General features: G+C 50.7%; 1 protein-coding gene across 1 annotated transcript in view; it reads left to right on the forward strand.

Moving 5' to 3' along the window:
• The window catches only part of CAMK1 (calcium/calmodulin dependent protein kinase I), a 412,178-nt gene that overhangs the window by 76,187 nt on the left and 312,531 nt on the right, over positions 1-23,460 (forward strand). The window contains exon 2 of the mRNA XM_086939379.1: positions 13,378-13,528. Coding sequence (XP_086795505.1) covers positions 13,443-13,528 — 86 coding nt within the window. The 5' untranslated portion in view covers positions 13,378-13,442. The remainder of the gene's footprint in view (positions 1-13,377; positions 13,529-23,460) is intronic.

A 23,460-nucleotide genomic window follows, 5' to 3' on the forward strand; every position in this document is an offset into this window, starting at 1 on the left:
CATACCTGCGGTGCGCCCACTGGCGTCTTATGGTAACTTCCACCTTCTCTGTGGAAAGGACCAGTGGTTCTCACCGCAAAGATATTTTGCGGTGGGCCAGGTGAATGTTTGGGGACACTGCATTACCTGAATCAGATCAGGGTTGGTCCCCGGGCCCCATCATGGTAATTACAGCCTTTAAATCCCGACTGTCGCCTCTTCCCAAAGATGGAGCATTGGAATCTGTCCGAAGATGTCACGACAGAAGTACTAAAAGCTTTACGGCTCGCCAGGATCCCTGATACCTCGCCCCGGTCAGCGGTGCTGGCCGGTTCTCGGAGTGGGGGTGCTGCCATCAATGTTACATCACTGAAATGGAGAGCGAAAACTGTGTGGAAGGCACATTTTGGCTGTGGTACATTTGGAGTGCCCTGTTGCAAATATTTTATTAAACCTTGGTTGGCCATGCAATGTCATTTACTGACAGCATATTTTCATTTATTTCACCACAAAATTTGTGCACACGCTGTTTTACTGACAATGTTACGTAATGTGTAGGATTTCAGTGAATATTTATCATGTGTGCATCAGAGGTGCAACTAGAGCCAAATTTCGGGGGGGGGGGGGGGGCGCTAAGAAAAAATGTCGGGGGGGGTGCTGACTTATCTGGCAATATTCAGAGTGGAGACGCAGGGGCTCTAAGAAAGGGTGAAAAACAAGAAAGCCCAATTAACAAGCAACTGGTATTTTAACACCTTGCCTGCTTGTCATGGGGCGTAGTGGCGCTGTGCTCACGACGAGCTGAGCTCATCATGACCGCGGCGACGCTCATATGCTGGGATAATTCCCCTGCTGTGCTGAGCGTTCTATTGAAACGGGCGTGGTCATGACGAGCTCAGCTCGTCATGAGCACAGCGCCACCGTGCTGCATGACGAGCTCGTCATGAGCACCGCGGCGCCACGCGTTGCCCCCCTCCCCCCTGCAGCACGGGTGAATTACCCCCATGGCGAAGGGGTTAAAGACCTGTTAAGTACTCGGGTGTGGCTGTGTATGTGCCCGGGAAGCTGTCTCCTCCCGGGCTGCCACACACGACGAGGGGGGGGGCTGAAGCCCATTGAGCCCAACGGGTGTTGCGCGCCTGGTGTGCATCATGAAGTAATGTGTCTTGATTTGCTTTGAACCTCTTCAAATCTTTCTTTCCAATTCACTTCATAATTTCAAAAAATGTGCTTCATTTGTTCTAACCGCTGATATGTTTTGAAATATTTGCGCAGTTCATTTACCGGTATTCACAGCCTGTCCTTTCACGCTGCCCGCAGGCAGGTAAGACTGTAGCATAGTTCAAATAGTTCTCTTTACAAAATCCTCTCACTTTGCAGTCAGAAAAAGAAAAGTAATGATCCCCAGTTTAAAAGAATAAGCACCAATTTGTCAGAAGACCGAGCCTGAAGTTTGACCTCTGACTTTAAACACACAGCCATGTGACAAGAGAACAAAACAATGTAACGGCATCTTTGTTGGCCAGTGGCTTTCTGAACCCCAGCATGGTTATTTTGAGGGTGCGGCAGCACTCCCTGTACCCCTATTCTCCTCGCCTTTGCCCGACTTCGTTGGGTGAGTGCGGGGAAGGCACAAGTTAACTTACCTGTCCTCCTGAGCCGCAAATCAGAAGGCATCTCCTTTATAAGGCTGCATGTGACCAAGGCAGTCCCAGTGGCATAGCTGGCCTTTGGCCGCCCATGGCGGTCCCTGAGTTTGCCGCCCTGCGGCGGCCGATTGAAGAGCGACATGGGCTCAAGTTTAAATCCTGGTAGCACCATTCAGCCTTTCACCTTCTGAGGTTAATAAAATGAGTACCATTGAGTTGGACAGCGGTGAGCAGCTGTTACCTCTCAATTGCAGGAAGAAACCCTTTATAGTACATACACGCTCCCTAAACACACACGGCTTTTATTCGATTATTTAGAGAGCAGAAGGTAGCCATTCTTCTCTGTTAACAAAGAGATTCCTGCTAGGTTGTAAACAATGGTGACGCATTGTTGATCGAAGGCTTTTATCAGTAAATTGGAACTAGTAACGAGGCGGTCATCAGGAGTGACCAACAGTGGCGTGGCCAGGTCAGGTGGTACCCGGTGCGGAATATTTCTTGTCATCCCCGGCTTGACAAAATGGCAAAATGTGTTTAACCCCTTCGATGCTCATGACGGTAGGGTTCTGTCATGAGCATCGGTTGCGCTGTGATTAGAATGTTCAGCACCGGGGGAGAATCGGCGCCGCAGGCTAATAGTATTAAAACACATAATTTTGCCATTTTGTCACCCCCCCTCAGTGATGACGCCTGGGGCTCCCGCCCCACCACACCCCCCTTCCTACGCCACTGGCGACCAATCCCTTCCATATTTTCAGAGGCCGCGGTTTCTGATTCCACGCATAAGAGGCCAATCACTACCGGTGTTTCTGTCTTTGCATGCTGGTGCAGGTGGTCCACTTTGTACTGTTCTATAGCCTTAAATAATGCACACACAAATCCTGGCCTGTATGAGCAGCCTCCTGCTCTTGAGAGCAGTCTTTGGAGTATTTGTGATACCCGCAGGCTATCCCACCTCTGAGAGGACCGCCATGATGGCGGAAGCCGCGGTATACCTTCTACGAATGGTGTTTGCCTTCCTCTTGCGATACAACCCTCTTTCTTTGCATCCAGCAAACGGAACACATCACTCGTCACAGCATTCATCTGTCGCGGTGCAACGTCAACGGGGTTTTTAAATAGACTGCATGAGTGAACCTCTGAAACCTGCTTTCAGCGCCTTGTCTTCCTCAGCACCGGGTCTGAACCAAGTTGCATTCCTGAGGCAGGCCTAGCTGGCCTGCCAGACTAGTGTTTTTCCAAAACAAACATGCATAATACACATACAGGGGGGTGGGGGGGGGGAGGGCGGTTGGTCAGAGGGCTCCATCCATTGGTCTGCTGAATTGTCACGCAGTTTCTGCCTCTGCCCACCAGAGCATGAGGCAATGGGTCAGCCCTCTTCACCCACTGTGCTCCTCCGCTATGAGTGATTGCTCAAGATCTGTGCACATTGCCACATCTGCCTAAAATAGCTCCTTCTCTTCAGTTGTGAAGCTGCTTCAAAGTTTGCTTCTTCTTTTATTCTGTTATAATACCTTTAAATATAGGCTATTTATTTTGTCTACTCTACTTTTTAAGGTTTATGCTACAAACTCCTTGCAACATTGCAACCGTGTAGCTACCCTCGATTTGAGGGCTTGGTTAGGTGGGCTTTTATCCTTGTTTGGTCCACAGAAAATAAAATGCATGGCAAAGATCTAGGTATCGCGTAGCTTCATGTTGCTTTTTATTTTTGTGATTAATGCTTGCAATTAAGGAACGGCCCTCGCACCAGCTTGCAGAGGTCAGACACACTAGTTTTGCCGGTTTGCCAATGCTTGTTTTGTGTCGTATTTGTACAGCTGGGGGCAGTATTTTAAACCTCTGTGGGCGCTGGAGTGAGACCTTTAGACTTCTTTGCTTGGCGGGCAGCCAGTGCCAGTCTCTGCCAGTGTAACACACGGCTTGTGCCCTTTGCACCCACTGTCGTTCTCTGACGTTGCGCCATTAAAGCGCTGCACAGGATCACACCTTCACAGTAGTGAGGGGTTTACCTTCTCTGGGTTCGCAGCTGTGCTTTCAGTTTCATCAGTGTTTGAGGGAGGGGATGTGTGAGGTGTGTGGGGTGTGTGTGCTGGGTTGAGAGCTGTGGCCAGCTCGGCAGGTGCTACACAACCCCAGGCTCCTTCGACAGGGCCTGAGTTGTCCTCTCTGAACCGGAAGTGGGCGGGGCGTACCCAGAAGCTGGAAGGAAGTGGCAGAAGAAGAGCTGCGGTTGATTTCGCACCTTGTCCAGCCTGAGTTTGGAGGATTTTTGTCGCCCTTCCGTTTGTTTTCTCCCCCGACCCCCCTGTAGTGTCTTGTGTTCTTGGCGCTTCATTTCTTTCTCTGTGAGTTTTGTGTTCTTCTTTTCACTGGTTCTCCCTCGCACCCTTTCTTTATTTTCTGTATCCGGAGTCTGTTCCGCAGGAGTGGGGTGGTTTCCTGTTGTCTCCGGGGGATGCCCTCTCTTCTCCTCACGCCCTGTACCCTTCCCTCTACTCAGGTTTGCCAGGGTTACTTTCTGTGGCTCTCAGGTGGCCCATCAGGGGCTGTTCTGCCAGCTCTTCCGCTTGAACAATTGTCCTGTTCTAGTGTTTCTCTTAAACCAGGATTAACCGGGTACAATAAGGGCTTTAAGTGGGCCGGGTCCCAGAGCCAGTAGTAATTAACAAGCATTGGCAAACCTAATAGGTCTCTTGTATGCCAGAGCCATTGGCTATGCCAATGTGTTTTAGCCCTGTTGTACGCGGCTGCTGTTCATCTTGGCCAAAAGTTAGTGTCGTAGTGGAAATGTCCGTAGAGTGGAGTGGCATAGAATGCAGTAGAGGGTCGTAGAGTGGAGTGCTGGAGAGTGGATTGGTGGAGTATAGTGGCGTGGAGTAGAGTGGAGCAAAGTGGTGTAGAGTGGAGTAGAATGAAGTGTCAAAGATTGGATTGAAGTGTCGTGTCGAGTGTCGTAGAGTGGAGCGGTATAGAGTGGAGCAGTGTCGTAGAGTGGATTAGTGATGACGAGTGAGGTGGTGTAGAGTGCTGTAGAGTAGAGGGCATAGTGTGGTGTAGAGTGGAGTTGAGTGTTGAAGGGCGGAGTATGCATGTTGTGGTAGCGCACTGTCATTACAGTGAACCCATTTTCAATTGATACCAACAAATTGGTGTAAGGGATAAGGGTCCCGGCACCTTCTCCTCCGAGACCCACTCCATTGTAAGTTAAAGTCTAACCTTATGGAGGTTCAGGACGACTTCTACTCCTTTAAAAATTATCATTACACTTTATATTTCATGTGCGGAGATTAATCCACTTTAGTCTTTCTGTGTGACTCACGTACAGGAAGAATCTTTATGTGAAGTTATTTTGCAGGCAGCCAGCACGTGTTTTGAAGGTTAACCCTCTTCTTCAGGGCTGTCATTACTATTAAGTATTTGCAGCCATAGAATAGGTCTTACAAGACAAAATCTTAAAATGAGATCAAAGTCAGATTGCCCATATCAGTATCAGCAATCTCGCACATCGACGAGCTTCACTCGGCGAGCTTCACTCGGTGAACTTCACTCTGGAGTGAAGTTCGCTGATGTAGCTGGATTGCTGTTACCGATATGGGGCAATCCTTGTCCTAAATTTAAGAATTTGTCTTCTAAGACCTACTCCGCGGACCATATTTCTGACCTATTGTGGGTAATACCTATACTTACGCTGAGTTTGAGCCCGCCAATTGCTTACCATTGGTTAGTTATCTTGCCTCTCATTTGCTTGCTTCTTAATCAATGGTTTTTCTTCCTCTTCTTGTGTTTGACCCTCCCCCGAGTGTAGCTTCTTTAACATGCTTTTGATTGGATGACTTGTATCTTTCCACTGCACATATTCGGAGAACAACTTTTTTCTATTTATTTCAGTACTCCGTGCGCGTGCATGTGTTTTTTCGCTCTCTCATGTGTTCTGCTCATCCCCACTCCGCTCTCTGTGTTGCTCTCTCACATCTTGAGCTCAGAGATTCCTTGTTAGTCCCCCTACCTCAAGCACCTCCAGTGCCCCTCCACCCAGTTCCCATTAATGTCCCTCATTATGACTCCTCCACTGGCGCTCCACCGCCTGCTCCTCCGTTGCCGCCCGACACCTGTTGTCACCGTTCATTTTGATTCTGAGCCCGGCAGATTCCAATTGCCACGGGGCTGCTTCTCTTTTAAAACCCATTCATGCATTTTTAAATTCAGTATTCTTAAGCTGTGGCATGCTGTATTTGCGTACATGCGTGTTGATGATTGCATGCACTAATGTCGTCACACCGGGTCACCCTAGCAGTGCAATGCGCGTGAACACGTACATGACATTGCACTGTTTTATCATTCTTTGTTTTTCTGATACAGCAGAGCATTGGCAAATACCATTGCCAAAGGCAGCAGGTCTAAAACGCGACACCTATTGGCTTTGCTAGTGATTGTTTATTTTCCAATGACTGTTGACGTCAGAGCAGATTATAAAGGTAAACTGAAGTTCTCGGATAACACACTATTAAAGCGTGCCAGGTATCTGCTGCTCAGTGCCAGAAAGGTGCGCAAGGTGAATGTTTTGCGTTGTTTTGGTTTGTAATTATCTGAAGCTTGAAGCATTCCTTTCCAATGAAGGCAAATCAACAGAAAATGTAAACCATGATTAAAAGAAAAACCTAGGTATGGGTGATTGCTTACCCCAAGTAGTATGTAGAGGTGGGCAAGCCAAAAAATTAACAGAGCGAGTCGGGCAATAAAATGATTGCAACGTACATCATTCAACAAACATCATGTAAAAACTCACATAAATAAAAAATAAAAAAAACTGTCTTTCTTGAACCTGTGGAAGCTTTGACACAAAAATGTCACAATATACCAGTGCACTGACGAGATAGGTTTTTAAACATGAACTTAGAACCATTTGTGCCCCCACTGTGGCGACAGTGCCATTAGTGAACTAAAAGTCAAGACAGTTGTCATGTAAACCCTGTATGAGGTCCGGATTGTTACAGACAGAGCAATATTATAGTCAATTAAATCAAACACAATAGATTTTTGTACTGCTGAAATGCTAAACTAATTTATTTTGAGAGGCGTCAAAGAAGAAAAAGAAGAAAGATAAAAATAAGATATTTGCCTAAGATCCCACAGTTTGGTTAAGCAAGAAAGCAGCGAATAATTCAGGTTTTCTAGTTTTGTTTTGTAAAAATTAGCTCTAAATCGGTAGCTATTTGTCTCTTCTTTGTATCTCAAATATTTATGCTCTGTTTTTACCCCTTTGTGTATGAAGAGGTACAGCGAAGGTAGCAGGCTGAAACCATATCAATCCATCAGTCAGGGTTTTTAAAGCGTGCTACTTACCCGTGAGGGTCTCAAGGCGCTGGGGAGAGGGGAGGGTTTGAGCAGCTCCGTGGTCATCCGAAGAGCCAGGTCTTGAGATCCTTTCTAAATTGGTGCAGAGCCGGGCTTCGTCGTATGCAGTGGGGGAGTTTGTTCCAGGTCTTGAGATCCTTTCTAAATTGGTACAGAGCCGGGCTTTGTCGTATGCAGTGGGGGAGTTTGTTCCAGGTCTTGAGATCCTTTCTAAATTGGTGCAGAGCCGGGCTTCGTCGTATGCAGTGGGGGAGTTTGTTCCAGGTCTTGAGATCCTTTCTAAATTGGTGCAGAGCCGGGCTTCGTCGTAGGCAGCAGGGGAGTTTGTTCCAGGTCTTGAGATCCTTTCTAAATTGGTGCAGAGCCGGGCTTCGTCGTATGCAGCGGGGGAGTTTGTTCCAGGTCTTGAGATCCTTTCTAAATTGGTGCAGAGCCGGGCTTCGTCGTATGCAGTGGGGGAGTTTGTTCCAGGTCTTGAGATCCTTTCTAAATTGGTGCAGAGCCGGGCTTCGTCGTATGCAGCGGGGGAGTTTGTTCCAGGTCTTGAGATCCTTTCTAAATTGGTGCAGAGCCGGGCTTCGTCGTATGCAGTGGGGGGAGTTTGTTCCAGGTCTTGAGATCCTTTCTAAATTGGTGCAGAGCCGGGCTTCGTCGTATGCAGTGGGGGAGTTTGTTCCAGGTCTCGAGATCCTTTCTAAATTGGTGCAGAGTCGGGCTTCGTCGTATGCAGCGGGGGAGTTTGTTCCAGGTCTTGAGATCCTTTTTAAATTGGTGCAGAGCCGGGCTTCGTTGTATGCAGTGGGGGAGTTTGTTCCAGGTCTTGAGATCCTTTCTAAATTGGTGCAGAGCCGGGCTTCGTCGTATGCAGTGGGGGGAGTTTGTTCCAGGTCTTGAGATCCTTTCTAAATTGGTGCAGAGCCGGGCTTCGTCGTATGCAGTGGGGGAGTTTGTTCCAGGTCTTGAGATCCTTTCTAAATTGGTGCAGAGTCGGGCTTCGTCGTATGCAGCGGGGGAGTTTGTTCCAGGTCTTGGCCGCGATGTAGGAGAAGGATCTGCCACAGTTTGCAGAGGAGTGTTTTGTTGATTTCGGCATAGAGCGCATTTCAGTAGTCCAGTCTGCTGGTGATGAGTGAGTGGGTGGCGGTCTTCCTGCAGTTGGGGGGACCCATTTGAAGGTCTTGCGGAGTATATAAAAGCTCGGCTCATTATGGGCTCGAGGTTCTAACAGGACCTTAAGCTGAGCCAGAGCCAGGCTTCAGGCTCGAGCCTCGGTTTAGCTTTCGGTGGCTCGCCCACCTCTAGGGGTATGTGTCTACTTACCGGCACATGTATATTGATATTACCCCACACTCTTTGCCCATCTACTCCTCAAGATGTGGGCGACCAGCCTTCATATGCTACGACATGCCCCCGTCTCCATTCCTTAGCCCCGAGCCCTCGCATTCTCTCTCATTCACAGTGCAATAGCTTCTTCCACAACATTTCTTCAGAGACCTTCAGAAGCCACCAACATGGAGCCTTCCCTGGACGCCTCGTGCAGAAGAGCTAGCCTCATCTCGCCTTGGTGTCAGCAGAGTCCTGGACCCCCGCCTGCCCCCTCTACCCTTTGAAACACTCACCTTCTCGCCCCTACAGTCTACTGATCTCCACCCACACCCTGTCCTTAAACCCCTTATTCACCATCTGTCAGTCTGTCCCACTTTTTACCCCATCTCATTGTCCTCCCCTTGCGGTCAGAGTAGGGGCCAACCCCCACATGCTCTGAAAACAGTTGTGATGACCAGCCCCCCTCAACACGTAGTCACGCCCACTCTTACCTGTTGAGATGCCTGCTCCCTTTCGTCTCGGCCTGCATCCTGACTGCTATTATGGTATATGCTATACCTAAATGATGTATCTTTTAACCCCTTGCCCGCGGCCGGAATTCCGCTCCTGTGCGGCACATTCCGATCGCGGGCGTGGTCGTGACGGCTCCCGGCCGTCATCAGCACACGAGCACTGTGTGCCATGACGTACAGGAGCCGTCACCAGCATGCAAGGGGTTAATGTGTGATAAGTTTACTATATATCTTGTATAGTTGTAAAGTATCTTACGTTCAAAACTTAATACGTATATACATATATTATGCCTTTTGACCACACTATGGCCCTTGAATGGCAATATATGAAATTACATGATCGTACAAACTTCGACCTGTTACTGTGTTCTAGAACATTCTTTCTTGGCATTGCTTTCATCTGATGGTTACCATGTGGCTCCAGGTCACAGCAACACTTAACATCCGGCCATAGCCTCACTTTTATTTTTACTGATAGCAATGAATTGTGTTGCTTCTGTTGGTTCTGTCAATGTAGGATAAGACTACAACTACCAGAATGCACTGGTTTCTTAAGTAAAGCTGAACGCTATAAAGGTCCATGTGACCGGAAGGGATCTCGTCACCCTGATGCATGTACCTTCTATTTGTCTTTACATTTTGCCCGTCTTGTTGCATAAACATTTAGTATTTTACTCAATGTGATGTAAAAGTGAGTTGAAATGGGGGGAGTTTCCAGTGAATGTTTACCCCCTCTCCTGCTCCTCCTCCCACCAACTCCCTCTGTGCTCCGCCTTCTCATTCATTCCTGAGGGACCTTCAGTACCCTAAGGCCTGCTACCCACAATGCATCGCTACCCACAATGGATTGCTACCTCAACCAGAGAGATACACGCCTCTTGAGAAAGGGAATTCCATTCTCAAAGCTCCTTCCTCACCACCATCATTGAGGCCTTCCTTCCCTCTGCCTGTGCTACCCCACCCTACCCCAGGCACCATGGGGTGGTCTGAAGCCCCTTCATTGAGGCACTCCTCCCCTCTGCCTGTGCTACCCCGCCCTACCCCGGGCACCATGGGGTGGTCTGAGACCCCTTCATTGAGGTCCTTCCCTCTACCTGTGATACCCCACCCTACCCCGGGCACCTTGGGGTGGTCTGAGATCCCTTCATTGAGGTCCTTCCCTCTACCTGTGATACCCCACCCTACCCCGGGCACCTTGGGGTGGTCTGAGGACACCTTCATTGAGGCCCTCCTCCCCTCTACCGGTGCTACCCCGCCCTACCCCTGGCAGCATGGGGTGGTCTGAGGACACCTTCATTGAGGTCCTCCCTTCTACCGGTGCTACCCCGCCCTACCCCGGGCATCATGGGGTGGCCTGAGGCCCCTTCATTGAGGTCCTCCCCTCTACCGGTGCTACCCCACCCTACCCCTGGCACCATGGGGTGGTCTGAGGCCACCTTCATTGAGGTCCTTCCCTCTACCGGTGCTACCCCACCCTACCCCAGGCACCTAGGGGTGGTCTGAGGCCCCTTCATTGAGGTCCTCCCCTCTACCGGTGCTACCCCACCCTACCCCGGGCACCTAGGGATGGTCTGAGGCACCTTCATTGAGGCCCTCCTCCCCTCTACGGGTACTACCCCACCCTACCCCTGGCACCATGGGGTGGTCTGAGAACACCTTCATTGAGGTCCTGCCCTCTACCTGTGATACCCCACCCTACCCCGGGCACCTAGGGGTGGTCTGAGGCCCCTTCATTGAGGTCCTGCCCTCTACCGGTGCTGCCCCACCCTACCCCGGGCACCCTGGGGGTCTCTGAGGCCCCTTCATTGAGGTCCTGCCCTCTACCTGTGATACCCCACCCTACCCCGGGCACCTAGGGGTGGTCTGAGGCCCCTTCATTGAGGTCCTGCCCTCTACCGGTGCTGCCCCACCCTACCCCGGGCACCCTGGGGGTCTCTGAGGCCCCTTCATTGAGGTCCTGCCCTCTACCTGTGATACCCCACCCTACCCCGGGCACCTAGGGGTGGTCTGAGGCCCCTTCATTGAGGTCCTGCCCTCTACCGGTGCTGCCCCACCCTACCCGGGGCCCCTAGGGGTGGTCTGAGGCCCCTTCGTTGAGGTCCTGCCCTCTACCGGTGCTGCCCCACCCTACCCCGGGCACCCTGGGGGTCTCTGAGGCCCCTTCATTGAGGTCCTGCCCTCTACCTGTGATACCCCACCCTATCCCGGGCACCTAGGGGTGGTCTGAGGCCCCTTCATTGAGGTCCTGCCCTCTACCGGTGCTGCCCCACCCTACCCGGGGCCCCTAGGGGTGGTCTGAGGCCCCTTCATTGAGGTCCTGCCCTCTACCTGTGATACCCCACCCTACCCCGGGCACCTAGGGGTGGTCTGAGGCCCCTTCATTGAGGTCCTTCCCTCTACCGGTGCTGCCCCACCCTACCCGGGGCCCCTAGGGGTGGTCTGAGGCCCCTTCATTGAGGTCCTGCCCTCTACCGGTGCTGCCCCACCCTACCCGGGCACCCTGGGGGTCTCTGAGGCCCCTTCATTGAGGTCCTGCCCTCTACCGGTGCTGCCCCACCCTACCCCGGGCACCTAGGGGTGGTCTGAGGCACCTTCATTGAGGTCCTCCTCCCTCCTACCGGTGCTACCCCGCCCTACCCCTGGCACCATGGGGTGGTCTGAGGCCCCTTCATTGAGGTCCTGCCCTCTACCGGTGCTAACCCGCCCTACCCCTGGCACCCTGGGGTGATCTGAGGCCACCTTCATTGAGGTCCTGCCCTCTACCTGTGATACCCCACCCTACCCCTGGCACATGGGGTGGTCTGAGGCCCCTTCATTGAGGTCCTTCCCTCTACCTGTGATACCCCACACTACCCGGGGCACCTAGGGGTGGTCTGAGGCCCCTTCATTGAGGTCCTGCCCTCTACCGGTGCTACCCCACCCTACCCCGGGCACCTAGGGGTGGTCTGAGGCCCCTTCATTGAGGTCCTGCCCTCTACCAGTGCTACCCCACCCTACCCCGGGCACCTTGGGGTGGTCTGAGGCCCCTTCATTGAGGCCCTTCCCTCTACCTGTGTTACCCCACCCTACCCCTGGCACCATGGGGTGGTCTGAGGCCATTTCATTGAGGTCCTCCCCTCTACCGGTGCTGCCCCACCCTACCCGGGGCTCCTAGGGGTGGTCTGAGGCCCCTTCATTGAGGTCCTTCCCACTACCTGTGCTACCCCACCCTACCCCGGGCACCTTCGGGTGGTCTGAGGCCCCTTCATTGAGGCCCTTCCCTCTACCTTTGATACCCCACCCTACCCGGGGCACCTAGGGGTGGTCTGAGGCCCCTTCATTGAGGTCCTGCCCTCTACCGGTGCTGCCCCACCCTACCCCGGGCACCTAGGGGTGGTTTGAGGCCCCTTCATTGAGGCCCTTCCCTCTACCTGTGATACCCCACCCTACCCGGGGCACCTAGGGGTGGTCTGAGGCACCTTCATTGAGGCCCTGCCCTCTACCTGTGATACCCCACCCTACCCCTGGCACCATGGGGTGATCTGAGGCCACCTTCATTGAGGTCCTCCCTCTACCTGTGATACCCCACCCTACCCGGGGCACCTAGGGGTGGTCTGAGGCACCTTCATTGAGGCCCTGCCCTCTACCTGTGATACCCCACCCTACCCCTGGCACCATGGGGTGATCTGAGGCCACCTTCATTGAGGTCCTGCCCTCTACCTGTGATACCCCACCCTACCCCTGGCACCATGGGGTGATCTGAGGCCACCTTCATTGAGGTCCTTCCCTCTACCTGTGATGCCCCACCCTACCCGGGGCACCTAGGGGTGGTCTGAGGCCCCTTCATTGAGGTCCTGCCCTCTACCGGTGCTACCCCACCCTACCCCGGGCACCTTCGGGTGGTCTGAGGCCACCTTCATTGAGGTCCTTCCCTCTACCTGTGATACCCCACCCTACCCGGGGCCCCTAGGGGTGGTCTGAGGCCCCTTCATTGAGGTCCAGCCCTCTACCGGTGCTACCCCACCCTACCCCGGGCACCTTGGGGTGGTCTGAGGCCACCTTCATTGAGGTCCTGCCCTCTACCGGTGCTACCCCACCCTACCCCGGGCACCTAGGGTTGGTCTGAGGCCCCTTCATTGAGGCCCTTCCCTCTACCTGTGATACCCCACCCTACCCGGGGCACCTAGGGGTGATCTGAGGCCACCTTCATTGAGGTCCTTCCCTCTACCTGTGATACCCCACCCTACCTGGGGCACCTAGGGGTGGTCTGAGGCCCCTTCATTGAGGTCCTGCCCTCTACCGGTGCTACCCCACCCTACCGCGGGCACCTTGGGGTGGTCTGAGGCCACCTTCATTGAGGTCCTGCCCTCTACCGGTGCTACCCCACCCTACCCCGGGCACCTAGGGTTGGTCTGAGGCCCCTTCATTGAGGCCCTTCCCTCTACCTGTGATACCCCACCCTACCGGGGGACCTTGGGGTGGTCTGAGGCCAACACAACCTCCAGTGTAAACAACCAACACAATCTGACTTTGGAAAGTAACCCGGTCTCTTCTTGTCTCCCCTTTCACAGTTTTACTTCTAACTCCACCTGGTGAAGGATCTCAGGAGGGAACCAAGAGGCACCAGAGCTTCACGATGCCCCTCGGAGACGATGGGCCCAGCTGGAAGAAGAAGGCCGAGGACATCCGGGAGATCTACGAGTTCCGCGACGTCCTGGGCACGTGAGTACCCAAACCAAGTCCATAGGAGCTGTTGAGGGTGGAGAGAACCCTGAGGGACACAAAATAACCTCAGGAGATGCTCTGTCCAATCCGGTCAGCGCCCGCCCAGCATACATGGATTGTTATTGGCTGTGATCAGCGATGCATCATTCTGTAGGCGGGGCTATTCATTCTTCAAGGCCAATCAGTTCTTTAGTCAGACAAATGTGAGGCCTTAGAGCAGGAACTCACAGGACAGGAATTGTGTCATATGTCAGGAAGTCCTAATATGGAACATGTCACAGAACAGAAAGGCCCTGGATGCTGCATCCCTCTCTCTGTGTATGCCGCATCCCTAACAAAAGCACACTGTAGAAATGTAGCTTTGTTTACAGCCTGTGTCTGCCTACTAAGGACGTCCTGCCAACAGAAGAGAGATTTTGCAATGTGTATTGGCTCAAACATGAACATTATACAAATAGCACATTGTTTTTTTGGTTTTTCTTTTTTAAATCTTTTTATTTATTGCAAGAGGAGACATAGATTCAAAAATGAAATCACATTTGTTATACATATATCCATGAATATCTAAACATAGAGTTATCGTTATAATGAAAAGTGAAAAAGAAAAGGAGAAAAGTAAAAAAAAAAAAACAGAAGATTGCAATACGAGTATTCACAAGGATCTAAAACATGACAGAAAGAATTAACATGCCGGTCTCTCAGAACAATTATCCATTTAGCTGATGAACGTTCCCCATATGTTTTCCCTTCCTTTTAGTGCTTTAGGGCCCCTTAGTTTAGCCAATGAGAGCTCCATAGTATATATTTCATGGATAAGATACCACCATCCATGACACTTGGGGGTTCTTTCGATATCCAAGTCCGCGCGATGGCCAGCCTGGCACAAGCAAAAACAATTGATACCAGGTCTTTGAAGTTGCGCTTGGTGTCTTGTATGTCTAGCAATACTACGTGATCAGAGAGAGCAGGTGTTATTATGTGTTTTTTGTTGAGGACGTCAATTATTCCCAACCAAAAAGTTGTGAGTTTCGGGCACTGATAAAGCATGTGTTCTATGCCAGTGGCTTCCATATTGCATTTTAAGCATTTAGTGCGTTCATTGGAGATGTTGCCAGAGGTCCAACTAGAGATTCTTTGAGGCGTATAATATATTTGAGTGATTGTCCTATAGAATTGTAGCCTTACATTTGAAGACTGAACCACCCGATTTATTTGTTTAAGTGGACAGGAATTGTCACATGTCAGGAAGTCCTAATATGGAACATGTCACATAACAGGAAGTCCCTGGATGCTGCACCCCTCTCTCTGTGTGTGCCGCATCCCTAACAAAAGCACACTGTAGAAATGTAGCTTTGTTTACAGCCTGTGTCTGCCTACTAAGGACTTCCTGCCAACAGAAGAGAGATTCTGCAATGTGTATTGGCTCAAACATGAACATTATACAAATAGCACATTGTTTACTCCTGGTTCTGCCTACACAAAAGCCCATGGTAGAAACCGTGCCTCGTTTACTGAATGGTCTGCATAATCTAACACAGGACACGTGCATCGTAGTGTTTAGAACCTGTGTCTGCCTGCGGTAAGCACAGGATGGAATCAGTGCATTGTTTACAAACTGTGTCTGTCCGCAGTGGGCACCGGATAGAATCAGTAGAGTGTTTACAACCTGTGTCTGCCTGCAGTGGGCACCGGATAGAATCAGTAGAGTGTTTACAACCTGTGTCTGTCTGCAGTAAGCACAGGATGGAATCAGTGCAGTGGTTTTCAAACTGTGTCTGTCCGCAGTGGGCACCGGATAGAATCAGTAGAGTGTTTACAACCTGTGTCTGCCTGCAGTGGGCACCGGATAGAATCAGTAGAGTGTTTACAACCTGTGTCTGTCTGCAGTAAGCACAGGATGGAATCAGTGCATTGTTTACAACCTGTGTCTGCCTGCAGTAGGCACCGGATAGAATCAGTAGAGTGTTTACAACCTGTGTCTGCCTGCAGTGGGCACCGGATAGAATCAGTAGAGTGTTTACAACCTGTGTCTGCCTGCAGTAGGCACAGGATGGAATCAGTGCAGTGTTTACAACCTGTGTCTGCCTGCAGTAGGCACCGGATAGAATCAGTAGAGTGTTTACAACCTGTGTCTGCCTGCAGTGGGCACCGGATAGAATCAGTAGAGTGTTTACAACCTGTGTCTGTCTGCAGTAAGCACAGGATGGAATCAGTGCATTGTTTACAACCTGTGTCTGCCTGCAGTAAGCACAGGATGGAATCAGTGCATTGTTTACGACCTGTGTCTGCCTGCAGTAAGCACAGGATGGAATCAGTGCAGTGTTTACAACCTGTGTCAGCCTGCAGCAGCCACCGGATAGAATCCGTACAGTGTTTACAACCTATGTCTGCCTGCAGTAGGCACCTGATAAAATCAGTGCAGTGTTTACAACCTGTATCTGTCTGCAGTAACCACCAGATAGAATCAGTAGAGTGTTTACAACCAGTGTTTATATAACCTATGTCTGCCTGCAGTAGGCACCGGATAGAATCAGTAGAGTGTTTACAACCTGTGTCTGCCTGCAGTGGGCACCGGATAGAATCAGTAGAGTGTTTACAACCTGTGTCTGCCTGCAGTAGGCACAGGATGGAATCAGTGCAGTGTTTACAACCTGTGTCTGCCTGCAGTAGGCACCGGATAGAATCAGTAGAGTGTTTACAACCTGTGTCTGCCTGCAGTGGGCACCGGATAGAATCAGTAGAGTGTTTACAACCTGTGTCTGCCTGCAGTGGGCACCGGATAGAATCCGTATAGTGTTTATATAACCTATGTCTGCCTGCAGTAGGCACAGGATGGAATCAGTGCAGTGTTTACAACCTGTGTCTGCCTGCAGCAGCCACCGGATAGAATCCGTACAGTGTTTACAACCTATGTCTGCCTGCAGTAGGCACCTGATAAAATCAGTAGAGTGTTTACAACCTGTGTCTGGCTGCAGTAGGCACTGGATAGAATCAGTAGAGTGTTTACAACCAGTGTTTATATAACCTATGTCTGCCTGCAGTAGGCACCGGATAGAATCAGTAGAGTGTTTACAACCTGTGTCTGCCTGCAGTAGGTGGTACAAAAGGGGGTGGTGATGGACGGAGCATCTGAACCAATCAAACACTCACACCCAGTCAAAAGATCTGGGCTTAATCCATCACCGTTCTTTAGCCCACTCTGCCACCCCAGTTCAGACATGGCTATATGCAAATCAGTCTGACCCTGTGCCTCATGGGAACAGTCCAGCCCGAACTGCCAAGACATGCCTTCCCTGGACCGGAAACAAGCTTCCGAGGACCGGTTTCTGGCATTCTGTCTGCATTAAGCACAGGATGGAATCAGTGCAGTGTTTACAACCTGTGTCTGCCTGCAGTAGGCACCGGATAGAATCAGTAGAGTGTTTACAACCTGTGTCTGCCTGCAGTAGGCACCGGATAGAATCAGTAGAGTGTTTACAACCTGTGTCTGCCTGCAGTAGGCACCGGATAGAATCAGTAGAGTGTTTACAACCTGTGTCTGCCTGCAGTAGGCACCGGATAGAATCCGAACAGTGTTTACAACCTTTGTCTGCCTGCAGTAAGCACCGGATAGAATCAGTGCAATGTTTACAACCTGTGTCTGCCTGCAGTAAGCACCGGATAGAATCCGAACAGTGTTTACAACCTTTGTCTGCCTGCAGTAAGCACCGGATAGAATCAGTGCAATGTTTACAACCTGTGTCTGCCTGCAGTAAGCACCGGATAGAATCCGAACAGTGTTTACAACCTTTGTCTGCCTGCAGTAAGCACCGGATAGAATCAGTGCAATGTTTACAACCTGTGTCTGCCTGCAGTAAGCACCGGATAGAATCCGAACAGTGTTTACAACCTTTGTCTGCCTGCAGTAAGCACCGGATAGAATCAGTGCAATGTTTACAACCTGTGTCTGCCTGCAGTAAGCACCGGATAGAATCCGAACAGTGTTTACAACCTTTGTCTGCCTGCAGTAAGCACCGGATAGAATCAGTGCAATGTTTACAACCTGTGTCTGCCTGCAGTGAGCACATAATGGAATCAGTGCATTGTTTATTTACAACCTGTGTCTGCCTGCAGTAGACACAGGATAGAATCAGTTAAATGTTTACAGGATAGAATCAGTTCAATGTTTACAACCAGTGTCTGCCTGCAGTAAGCACTGGACACAATCAGGGCAGTGTTTAGACCTTGTGTCTGCCTGCACTGGGCACTGGATACAAATAATGACTGTTTGCCCTGTGTTTGTGAGCCTACATTCACCACACAATACAAACATTGCAATAGACCCAATGTTGCCTACACTACGCTCATGGCGTAAGTAGTGCAGTGTGTAAGCCTCAAACCCTGTCCCAGCACGCAGCTGGGGTCATATTCTGTAAATAATTACCTGTTTTTTTTTTTCTTTTCTTAACACATACCTCCCTGTACTGTAACAGAAAGGCTAAAAAATGATACAAGGTGTCAAGAAGACAGGCACCCCGCAAGCCAGGAGTGCGCCCCAGGAAGCCGAAGGGCTGCAGAGGGGGCTGTGCTACCCTGGTCTGCGGTGTCACATGTCTGCGCATGCGCTGCGTTTCAGCTAGTTCTTTGGGGTTCTTTTTTTTTTGGTTGCACATTTGGGTTCATTCCACCTGTCCCCTAAGTCTGGAGGCTCCCCGGAGAGGGCGGAAATTGCTCACATTCTTGTACTGAGGAGAAGTCTGGACTCTGCAGGCCGCTGGCGTGGACAGGATGTAGACAGGTTCGGGGTGGCCCGGGTGGTGATGGGGCGGCCTCCTATCACCGGGTCCGTCTGAGCATCACACGCCAGGAGACTGATGCACTCGAAAGGAATTTAAGAAAGATTAGAAAGCTGCCTGCCTGGGTCCTCTTCGGGCCTGACTGGGACCCTCCTGTAGGCTGACCAACCGTCCGTAAATTTCACAGACCGTCCGTAATTTGGACCTCACGTCCGGTGTCCGTGAGGATCCCTTTTACGGATGCCTTTTGTACGTAATTTTGGTCATCACAGGGAGCAGCACTGCTCCCCTGTAGGAAGCCTTAGCCCCTTGAAGGGGGCGCCTCGCACTCCTCCTCGGAGCACAAGAGCAGCCCCGCCCGCCCTTTGTCATTCTGTGTGGGGCTGAATTCCACATACAGAATGACAGTGGGGCAGTCTGGGGTGTGACAGCATGTGGTGGCCTCCTCCTGCCTCAGGGTACAGGGCATTCTGTTAGAAAAAAGGTAAAACACCCATGCTGCCACGTGAAAAAACTGTTTATTTTAAAAAGCCTGAAAAACAAGTTAAAAGGAAGGGTTTATCGTTCTTTTACTGTCCCATCATTTTAGAACTGAAGTATTTTCAATATTATATTCAACAAAGCCCTGGGTATGCTTTTTAGGTCTCGCCTGTCGATGCGCATGCGCATCGAGCAAGCGAGAGTATTGCGACTTATCCACTCTTTATCCACACTGCAAGGAATCGTGGCGATTCCTTGCAGTGCCCGTGACTTTTAAGGTCAATGCGCATGCGCATTGAGCTTATGCGCATGCGCATTGACCTTAAAAGCGCGTGCGCGTGCACGTCCGTCTTTGTTTACCCGCTCCGCCCCCTCCCCTTCCCGCCGTGTCGCATTTCTCCTCCCCCTCCCCTCTCTTCCTTCCGTCTAACGCCGTCTAACTTCCTTCCGCGTAACACCGCCGCAAATGATGGATCGGGACACACACATCTGACATTCAAAATCGCTGATGAAGTAGAAAGCCTCCCAGCGACCCGTCCAGCTCTGTCAGCGGCCGCATATCTTTCTGCCATGTCCCATATCTCCAGAGCTTGACCTTATCCCGGTTAATTGTGAGGGCGTCTTACTTGAAAGGGATAGCGGCTCCTGGGTATAATTCCATCCAGCCCCCGGATCCGATTTCCAAGGGATCTTAAGGTATTACAGGCAAATCAAGGGGCTGATTACCTGGCTTGCTGCCTCCCAGCGACCCGTCCAGCTCTGTCAGCGGCCGCATATCTTTCTGCCATGTCCCATATCTCCAGAGCTTGACCTTATCCCGGTTAATTGTGAGGGCGTCTTACTTGAAAGGGATAGCGGCTCCTGGGTATAATTCCATCCAGCCCCCGGATCCGATTTCCAAGGGATCTTAAGGTATTACAGGCAAATCAAGGGGCTAATTACCTGGCTTGCTGCTATGCAATCACACCTTTCAGTATTCATTACCCGCACCCTGAAGAAGAGGATGTCAAGAAGCGGACCTGCCGCTCCGTCGAGTGCTGCTGGGTGGTTTCCATCACTAGGCCCGGCCGTGATTTAGGGGGACACCAGGCCTCCCCTCGGCGCCTTTACACGTAGGGAATGAATGCTGGTTCCATGTCCGCCTGGGGAACCCGACCGCCACCCCGAGGTGGTGCGCAGATCATCTTTCCTTACGATTAAAAAACCAACCACAAGGGGGCATAATTTCAGAACTATGTGAACAAAACACTAGCACAGCAGACCCGTTTCTCGAGGTCCGTTCGAATGGCACCTTTAGACACGGCTGGATTTCTAAACACAAACACTTTGCATGCTGGGACTTGCACCCCTAGTTATGAGAAAAGAAAAATTACAAGTACCAGAAGTCGAAGTGCTGCAGGATAAAAAAAAAAATAGGAATAGTTGGAGATGCCACACGATGTTTGCAAGATGCATTAATTTTTCCTGACGGTTTTCAACTTCCTTACATTAGGCCTGTACAAATTTATGCCAGCCATTGTACCCTCAACCCCTCACTCACCCTCACTCTCACTCCTCACTCCCCCTCACCCTCACTCACCCTCAACCCCTCACCCTCACTCACCCTCACTCACCCTCAACCCCTCACCCTCAACCCCTCACTCACCCTCACCCTCACTCACCCTCAACCCCTCACCCTCACTCACCCTCACTCACCCTCACTCACCCTCACTCACCCTCACTCTCACTCATCCTCACTCACCCTCAACCCCTCACCCTCACTCACCCTCAACCCCTCACCCTAACTCACCCTCACTCACCCTCAACCCCTCACTCACCCTCAACCCCTCAACATCAACCCCTCACCCTCACTCACCCTCACCCTCACTCACCCTCACTCACCTTCACCCTCACTCACCCTCACCCACCCTCACCCTCACCCTCACTCACTCTCACTCACCCTCACTCACCCTCACTCACCCTCACTCACCCTCAACCCTCACTCACCCTCACCCACACTCACCCTCACTCACCCTCAATGCCTCACCCTCACTCACCCTCAACCTCTCACTCACCCTCAACCCCTCACCCTCACTCACCCTCACCCACCCTCACCCACACTCACCCTCACTCACCCTCACTCACCCTCAACCCCTCACCCTAACTCACACTCACCCTCACTCACTCTCACTCACCCTCACTCTCACTCACTCACCCTCACTCTCACTCACCCTCACTCACTCTCACTCACCCTCACTCTCACTCACCCTCACTCTCACTCACCCTCACTCTCACTCACCCTCACTCTCACTCACCCTCACTCTCACTCACCCTCACTCTCACTCACCCTCACTCTCACTCACCCTCACTCTCACTCACCCTCACTCTCACTCACCCTCACTCACCCTCACTCTCACTCACTCTCACTCACCCTCACTCACCCTCAACCCCTCACTCACCCTCACCCTCACTCACCCTCACCCTCACTCACCCTCAACCCCTCACCCTCACACAGTGCAATAGGTCTCGGAGCATTTGAGTTAGAGCTTTTAGAATTGTTTATGGCTTTTTTTATTTGTAATTCTTTAGCATTGGCTACAGGAAACAAAAATGCTAAAGATTTACAAAAAAACCCATAAACAATTCTAAAAGCACTAACTCTAATGCTGCGAGACCTATTGCATTTCCAATGCTTGTTGATTTTAAGCAACTAATACCCATTGACTAAGCCAATAATCCTGGCCTCTTGTCGGTGTAATGATACTTGCTGTATTATATGTCTGGATGCAATGACAGAAACAACACAATACCAGTTGGGCGGAACACTATGGTAAGCGCAGATTTTTTGCCTACTTGTTTTAAACCACGCCCTTAATTACATCGAACACCCCCTTGGAAAAGACCCCCCAGTGTTTTTACGCCACTTAAAGCCCTGGAAACAACACCATGTCACAGTCACCTTACATCCTGGCTCTGTGCATCATGCATGACTCATGCCTTCTACGTTTTCAGACTGCCTATGTGCAGGGGCATAATGAACCCCCCCCCCCCCCCCCCCACCCCACCCCTTGCTTTAGGAACTACAGCGAGGTGAGGTTCTTGATGGGCCTCTTTTGTCTGCAACTCTGCAGACAAAGGCTCAACTCATAATGTGAAAAAGTGGATCAGTAAATAAGTGAAGGTATGTGTGAATGGCTGGATGGATTACTGAAAGGATGAATGAAAGGGTGAATGGATAGATAATGAAAGAAAGGACGGATGGATGAGTGAATGAGTGGAAGTATGGATGAGCGAAAAGGTAAAGAGATGGATGTATGGGTGGAAGGGTAGATGGATGGGCAGAAGTGTGGATGGGTGGGTGAAATGATGGATGGATGAGTGAAAGGGTGGATGATGGGCGAGTGAATGGGTGGGTGGATGGATGAGTGAAAGGATGGACGGATTGATGAATTGATAAGTGAAAGGGTGAATGGATAGATGGATGAGTGAAAAGGTGGACGTAAGGATTGATGAGTGAGTGGAAGGGGGTAGATGGTCAAAAGGATGGATAAATGAGTGAAGAAGTGAAAGGATGGATGGATGAGAGAACGGATAGATGGATGAGTGAAAGGATGGATGAGTAATAGGATCAATGGATGGATTCATGAATGGATGAGTAGATGGGTGGGTGGGAGGATGGATGGATGGATGGATAAGTTAAAGGGGGATGGAGATAGAAAGGGGGGATGAATGACTGAAAGGGTGAATGGGTGGAAGGATAAGTGACTGGGTGGATGGATGAATAAGTGAATGGATGGCTGGATGGGTGAAAGGGAAAATGGCTGGATGGGTGAGTGAATAGATGGATGGGTGGAAGAGTGGATGGATGCCTGTACGGATGGATGGGGTGAAAGGGTATATGGATGAATACTGGACGGATGAGTGAAAGGGTGGATGGAGGGATGGATGAGTGAAATGATGGATGGAAGGATACATGGTGGATAGGTTTGCAAATGGTTGAATATGATTGGATACAGATGGGCACACAGATGGAAGGACAGAATGAATGGCGAAAGACTGAATGATAGATAAAAGAATGAGTACACCTTGAAGAACCCATTATCTTAAGTAACATTTCCTATACATTGACTTTCACGTATATATGAGTCATTGTCTCTATATAACATGTGTGTGATATAACGCACCACAACACCCTGCCCTACATACTTGGGATTAATAACACTATAAAAGAAATTAAATACACATGAGAGATGGTCTAAGTAAAGATGAGGGGCACCATTGCAGGGTGGTAGCAAGGCCGGACTGGCCGGACCGGGCATCGGGTGTTTCCCTGGGAGGCTGGAAAGGGGGGGGGGGGGCGGTTTTGTTACTGGGGGCTGGCACTGCAAAGTTCCTTGTATATCCAGTAGTTTTCAATCAACAATAAAAGTGGCCTCACTTATATTCAGGTGTGGTTCACCATTGTCTAGTGACTAATGTACCTGCTGGAGCGAGATGCAAATTTTGAATCGTCTAATGTAACAAGCTGCGGCCATACTGAAAAACCGTGAAGTGCACGATTGTCTCAACCTAATTTAAACTTATTTTGACTTGTACTTAGGTGGTTGTCTATTTACTTACTTATATGCTATTGCGGGACTACCTCTGCCGTGTCTGTAAAACTTACCTTTAGTCCCAAAGTTTTGTCCTGAATTT

The sequence above is a fragment of the Lissotriton vulgaris genome, chromosome 9 (assembly GCF_964263255.1).
Source record: "Lissotriton vulgaris chromosome 9, aLisVul1.2, whole genome shotgun sequence".
Classification (NCBI taxonomy): domain Eukaryota; kingdom Metazoa; phylum Chordata; class Amphibia; order Caudata; family Salamandridae; genus Lissotriton; species Lissotriton vulgaris.